Source organism: Taurulus bubalis (genome assembly GCF_910589615.1).
Source record: "Taurulus bubalis genome assembly, chromosome: 12".
Lineage (NCBI taxonomy): Eukaryota > Metazoa > Chordata > Actinopteri > Perciformes > Cottidae > Taurulus > Taurulus bubalis.
In genome coordinates, this window is record NC_136600.1 from 25,204,735 (window position 1) to 25,212,234 (window position 7,500).

The 7,500-nt window shown below is 44.1% G+C and overlaps 1 protein-coding gene across 1 annotated transcript; it reads left to right on the plus strand.

Moving 5' to 3' along the window:
* Positions 1–1,264: 1,264 nt before the first annotated feature.
* elovl4a (ELOVL fatty acid elongase 4a) lies at positions 1,265–4,619 on the plus strand (the record flags this gene model as incomplete). Its single annotated transcript, XM_079227054.1, has 6 exons — positions 1,265–1,331; positions 1,832–2,019; positions 2,124–2,204; positions 2,480–2,651; positions 3,177–3,304; positions 4,302–4,619. The coding sequence occupies 6 exons, from the start codon at positions 1,265–1,267 to the stop codon at positions 4,617–4,619; spliced, it is 954 nt and encodes a 317-aa protein (XP_079083180.1).
* Between the last annotated feature and the right edge of the window lie 2,881 nt (positions 4,620–7,500).

A 7,500-nucleotide genomic window follows, 5' to 3' on the forward strand; every position in this document is an offset into this window, starting at 1 on the left:
GGAAGGAAAGACAGCGTTCGTGCGTTTTTATTTTGAAAGAGCGGTCGGAAGTGTGAGGTGTATTCTCCGTGAGGGCTCGGAGGAGGATTCGTGGAAGCAGCCGCGCCGTGGATCCCAGTGTGGCCCCTGGACGAGGAATTCATGCCATCGCCGTTTATTCCGCGGCCCGTTGAATTCACGCTGGACCCGGAGCCGTTCATCCGCTCATAGAGACCGAGCGCAGTCCTCCACGCGCGGGGATCCCGCACGCTGCTTGACCTTGCGTTGAATGTCATTTTCGGCGGATTTTTTTCATCTTTTTTAAACGCACCGACACGGTAAGGTAATAAGCATCTTCATCTAGACCAGCCCAATGTCTATATTATGGGATGTATGTTGCCTGTGTGTGTGGAGTCGTGATTTGAGAGCGCGTCCATCCTCCCTGGAGACAGTGTTGTTTCACAAGCGGCTCAGGCTTTTGTGGAGAAAAAAAAACATATCGATGATGGGACTGCTCCTGCAGCCGAGGGAAGGCCGGACTGCAGACTGCAGACTGCAAATAATGTGCCATTCAAATAGTGAATAATCCTATTTTCAATATTGTAGCCCAATCCTTTCAGGAACACCCAATATGCGGGTGTTTTTTATACATTTTTCACAGTGATGTATGCGTGATTTGAATGCGGACAGCGCGTGCAGCATTGAGGCAGATGCTGCAGCAGCGCTTGATCCGCTCCAAGCGGGGGAGAGAGAGAGAGAGAGAGAGAGAGAGAGAGAGAGAGAGAGAGAGAGAGAGAGAGAAAGAGAGAGAGTCAGAGAGAGAGGGAGAGAGAGTCAGAGATGGGGGGTTGTGGGGGGTCGTCATCTTCTCAGAGATCATTCAATCACACTTACCAACATATGCGTCAGTCCGGCACCATACAGGAGATGACCCATTTCAACGTGGAAGTGGGGCACGAGCCCCCCCCCCCCCCCCTCTCCTCTCACTATAAGGACCACCAGGTTGCGCTCACGCCAAAAAACCTGCTGACACACGCGCTCTGCCGGCCGGGGCTCCCAGCCTTTTGTGCACAATGAAGCGTATAGCTCATCTAGCATGGCTCCTATCGGCTGTACACATGCCCCTCTGTTAGCATGGGTTCGTTTCTCTCACAGCTTCAACCCATTTACAGAACTGGAACCATTATTATGTTGCAGTTAGTAGTTATTATGCTTCAAAGCTGAGTATTCAGAGGTCTCCATTCTCACTTCTGCCTCTTTAATTTTCAGATCATCGGCCACAGACATGGAGGTCGTCACGCATTTCATTAACGACACCATAGAGTTCTACAAATGGACCCTAACCATCGCAGGTAACTATCCCGTATTTTGGAAATTATCGGATCTTTTTTTTGAGAGAAATGGTGTCTTAAAAGTGACTGAATACGTAGGTTTACATCTACAAGTACAAGGATGAGTCAAAAGTGCACCGTAGTAGAAGAAGAATGTGTGTGTGTGTGTGTGTGTGTGTGTGTGTGTGTGTGTGTGTGCCTGGATGGATATTGACGTGAAATATACAGCGAAACATTCTCAATGTGTCTTGTCTCGCCTTAATTGTTTTAAATAACCCACCTGGAATCAGTACATGACATACGTGTGGGATCATATTGTTCATTTGGAATCTTGGATTGGATCTTTCACCTCGTAAAGCAAATGTATATCATTCTCAAAGTGTCACATCCACCATTAAACCACAAGAAACTGACCTCCAGACAGAATGTGGCATCTGCACTCCTCAACCCGGCGTTGACCCAGGCTGCAGCAGTGTCGTGTGAACATGAGGAGTAGTTACGTAACATGTTGTCCTCCCCAGACAAGCGAGTGCAGAAATGGCCTCTGATGGACAACCCGCTGCCCACGCTGGCCATCAGCACCTCCTACCTGCTGTTCCTCTGGCTGGGGCCCAAGTACATGAAGAACAGAGAGCCCTTCCAGCTCCGCAAAACCCTCATCGTCTACAACTTCAGCATGGTCTTCCTCAACTTCTTCATCTTCAAAGAGGTGGGTAGCTATTTACTAAGGCTGTTCTGTTCTCACCACAACTGTTCCATCCATCCTTTCTCCCTCTCTCTGTGTCTCTCATGATACACCCTCTTGTTTTGTAGCTGTTCATGGCGGCGCGGTCAGCGAGCTACAGTTACATCTGTCAACGGGTGGACTATTCAGAGGACCCCAATGAAGTCAGGGTGAGTGAAAATGGAACACTACCACAATGGAGCTGCCCTGTGATGTGACTTACTTTCTCACGGTTAGTTTCCAGGAGTAACGACACACTAAGATGCTGGACAGAAAAGATTAGGAAAGAACTGAAATTCCCGAAAGGAAGCGCAAGCATGTGAAGCTTTATATTCGATAATGCAACGAGTTTGAAACGGGAGTCCAACTGAGCGACACTTCTGTGCTTCTCCAACTGTCTGTGCTTCCTCCCATCAACCCGTTTCTCATGTTCTGCCCGAGACAGGTGGCCGGAGCTCTGTGGTGGTATTTCGTCTCTAAGGGCGTCGAGTATCTGGACACGGTGTTTTTCATCCTGAGGAAGAAATTCAACCAGGTTACTTTCTTGCATGTCTACCACCACTGCACCATGTTCACTCTCTGGTGGATCGGCATCAAATGGGTGGCAGGAGGACAGTGTGAGTAGCTCATGCTAAAGTGGAGTCCGACATTAGCCCTATGCCTGCTATACTACTACTATACTACTATACTGTAATATATCTGTACCCCTGTTTCCTTTAGCGCTAGTTCAAATGAAAATGTGTTGTTGGACTCAAAGGGCTTAGATTTTTGCCCCTGATCCTTTAATAATGAGCAATTTTGGTCATTTTGTAACAGGAATGTAGGAAGATGAGACTTTTGCATGCATGTGCCCTTTGTGTCACAACCAGCAACAGCACAGAAAACATCTTGCAGAGACATGAATACAGAATCCACCACAGTAATATTTGTGTGTTAACGCAGCTAGAAAATGAATCAATAATGTGAAGTATTTAAAATTTCTCGTTATATAGATTATATACTATTATTGTCCTTAAATAGGGAGGAAAAAAGTACAATAAAGTGTTCATAAAAAGCTAATTTGTGTCGTATAATTGTGTTCTAGCAGCACAATTATCATGGAAAAACTAATATCAATGTGTGAATGTTTCTTTAACTCGCAGCGTTCTTCGGGGCCCACATGAACGCAGCCATCCACGTGTTGATGTACCTGTACTACGGCCTGGCCTCCTGCGGACCGAAGATCCAGAAGTACCTGTGGTGGAAGAAGTACCTGACCATCGTCCAGATGGTGAGATATTCCCTCACAATAAGGGTTCTCAGGTTAAAACCTTTTGGAAACCAACCTATTTTTAGGCCCTTTCCTCGAAAATGTCATCCCCAAAATAAAAAGAGTGTATCTCTGCAACCACTAGGGCTGTTTGAATAATGTCGGTGTTATAATAAAAGGTACACATATGAGATTGTGTTCAGATGTGTAAATATCAGTCTATATGTTACTGGTTAAGAGTAAATGAAGATGACACACAGAAAAAAATGAAAAGGTTTCAGGTCCGCCTATAAAAAAAATCACTTTCAGGATGATTATTTCTTTGAAATGATGCAGCTGTAAGGTCCAACTCTAACCCAAATCATAACACAATATGTGAACATTCTCTAACCCAAATCATAGGTCAATATGTGAACATTCTCTAACCCAAATCATACACAATATGTGAACATTCTCTAACCCAAATCATAGCACAATATGTGAACATTCTCTAACCCAAATCATAGGTCAATATGTGAACATTCTCTAACCCAAATCATAGCACAATATGTGAACATTCTCTAACCCAAATCATAGCTCAATATGTGAACATTCTCTAACCCAAATCATAGCTCAATATGTGAACATTCTCTAACCCAAATCATAGCTCAATATGTGAACATTCTCTCTGCAAAGGTTGATTTTGATAAAGTGAAGCAGAACAAAGTTAGAGAGGATTTAGTACAAAGCAAATTTAGGCGAGGTCTCCAAAATTTGCATTGGGGCACTTGTGCGCGCATCTGTGACATTTGAATTTCATGTACCAAACCATATATTTCACTCGTATATTACTTATGGTGTTCAATACAACCATATACAGCTTTTTTTTTTCTTTTTTTCTCCATAAAACAAGTTATGATTTCCAGTTTTATATTTAAGAATCGCTCAGTCTGCCCCCTTAGGGGGGGGGGGGGTTCTAAAAGGTTAAAAGGTGTGAAACAATAACTCAACGACGTGATCGCCCTTCTCTGCGTCTCAGATCCAGTTCCACGTCACCATCGGCCACACCGCCTTGTCCCTCTACGTCGACTGCGACTTCCCCCACTGGATGCACTACTCCCTCATCTGCTACGCCATCACCTTCATCGTCCTCTTCGGCAACTTCTACTACCAGACCTACCGCCGCCAGCAGCCCAGACGCGACGCCTCCTCCTCCAAAGGCGGCAAGGCCCTCTCCAACGGGACCCTCAACGGGCTCAACAAGGCCGCCAACGGAGCGGCGGCGGGGAGCAAAGAGGAGAAGCCCCAGGAGAACTCTGGGAGGAGGAAGAGGAAAGGAAGAGCTAAACGAGATTAGAGGAGGAGGAGCGAGAGAGGAGGTGAGGTAGGGCCTTGCTTTGAGATCTGGGTCAATAGTGCTAAAACATGAAAGACTTAATTTGATCAAGATTTAGATGGATGGATGCGTTAAGGTGTGATGTGTTTATTTAAGCCACGATCTGAGTCGTTGTAGATAAAATACGAGACAGGCTTGTGTTGAGAGAGGATCATTTTGTTAGTAAGAGGCGTTAAAGGTCACAAATAACCTAAAATACAGCCGAGTGTGGTTCGGGATAGACCCGAGTATTCTTTCTCTTTATGGTGGCGCCGCGTACTTCAAAAAAGGGACTTTCAGCTACTTAAATCTGAGCCTGGAAAGGAAACAAAGACCACTGGGCATGCTGGGAAAGCAACGTTTAAATGCTGCTGAGCCGCTTGAAAAAACGACGATGTACCATTCTTATTGTCACTGCTGTATCGAGACAGGAATACACATCACAACACGCACACACCATGTCAGTTTATATTTGAGCTCATCTCATTTTTGTTGTCGTTCACCTTTACAGATATGAATCTGATGATGATGTACAGTATCATGTCCTCATCGTATTCAAGCGTTCATTGATGTGACGCGAGAGAGCCTTTGGTTTACAGTTCTAGTTTACCGAACAGACACATCGGCAGTCATCCACTTATTTGTGAACACTTATTTTTTTCTTATTTGCCGTAAAAGTCGGGTTCCACGCCGCTGTTTGCTCATGCTAGTTCCCCCGCTAACTTCCGCTAGCTCTCCGCTAACTTCCGCTAGCTCCCCGACAACCACCGAAGGTAGCGGGACCAGCCCCGGCTTGACACCCGACTTGGGCACAGAGGACGCGGGCAGTAGCAGCAGCAGCGGGGAGCTAGCGCTGCTCCTAGCTAGCTCTGCTCCTAGCTAGCGCTGCTCCTAGCTAGCGCTGCTCCTAGCAGAGAAATCGTGGATCTGATTTATTATATATCAAACGTTCCCCGTTTTGACGTTAGAAAAGCCGGTGGAGTTTTGTCTTTGCAGATGTTTTCCTGTCTTTTTTCTATTATATCTGACGTCGTCGTTTGTCTTCGCTTGCTGGTGAAAATGTCGTGTGCCGAACAGAGAAGTGGAGGATTCAGAAGTAGCTCACGGCCGGTGTTCACCAAGTCCACTGAGCCTACTTGAGCACCATTTCTTCCCATATTCAATCAAATATCTTTTTGTGTCGATGCCTTCAGGTGTAATCTCTGTCCTGATCTGGCTTGAATGTAGAGTTATCAGGGGAAAAGTTGGTTTTAAAAGTATAAAAGTGAAGATTTATATACAAAAGGAGCTGGTGAACCTCTAGTGACTTTCTATGTCGTAACACATTGAAGAATAACTTTTCCCTGCCTGTGGTGTATTGAGTATAAATCAAATCCAGCTTCATGTCATCCATTTATCAATGCATTTTGATGTTATTTATTGTTTTTTTTTCTATTTATGTTTGTGTAAATACCAATTTTCATGTTACTGAGAGTGCTTGTCTGTGTATTTATGTTTTTTTTTGTGTTGTACATATTACATTGTGATATTTTGTACACTGCGCATTTGGGAATGTTCCCAGCTTGTTAGCTTGGACATTTATACGTCCACACTGCTTCCGTGTTTTTTTAGTTTTAGTTTTTTTTAAGTATCATAACTTTGAACTCTCTTCAAATTCAATTAAACTGAATGCCTGTACAAAAATGCTGGTTTCTGTCTACTTTACAATGTAGTAACTGTGATGGGTGTTCAACAATAATTCACATGGTTTTGCATTTTATGGGGTGCACATTGTTTTTCATATTTCATACCAGCAGTCACACACACACACACACACACACATCGCAATTCCACAATTCATACTTATTCAATAAAAATAAAAATAGAGTATATATCCTATTGCACTGTATGCAAGGTCCTACCTTTACTTGTAAATGAAGGGGTCTCTCGCACGCCCCCTTCATGCAGGCAGAGGTACTGTGCCTCACCTCACCGCACGTCCCTGGTGCGGAGTGGGTTTCCAACACTAGAGGGCGCGATAGCTGCACTACAGTAAATGAGCATCACAGTTCATTGACAGTATGCTCACCATGTTCCTTTTCAACCATCCTCTGTCATTATGGAAGAGATAAAGAACTTCATCATGCTGAAGGGAAGAGAGCAACACAATCACTCAAAGTTAGAATTATACTTCTACTCCACATTTGAGATACCGGAGCTTCTTGAACAGCGACAAAAACTGTTGGTTTTACAGTAATAAATATGAGTAACACATTACATGAAACAATACTTGCAGCATCAGCAATAAAAATAATATTTAAATAGCATGCACTATTTTAACACACGAAAAAGGGCCCTTCCGCCTAATTAGTATTGTTACGTTTGATACATTACGTACATTTAGGTAAAAATACTGGAGGACATATTTTGGTTTTACCTTTCCACCAAGTCAGACATGCGTCTTGAAATGTGTGTTGTTTTAATTTATAATAAGAGCAGAATATCAAAGTCTGCAGCGGTATAGAAGTATGCTTCCAATGAAGGGCGGGGCCATGTCTGTCAATTCTTGAGTCATATGATGTCTGATACACTTAATAATAATAATGATAACTGTGATAAAGGTACATCTCTGGAACCCGTTTGGTCGACCCAAACAGAGAAACCTCTTAACATTTTAGTTATCACTCTGCTCAATCCATCCCTGAATTCTCCTCCCGATTTGACGATTTCAGACAAAGGTATCCATGGTAACTGTACACAGCAGCTGTCTCCTCCTCCTCCTCCTCCTCCTCCTTGAATCAGCTGTGGCCTATGTGGGAAGCAGCACCAGCGCAATAAACTATTTAACAGTGTGTGTGTGTGTGTGTGTGTGTGTGTGTGAGTG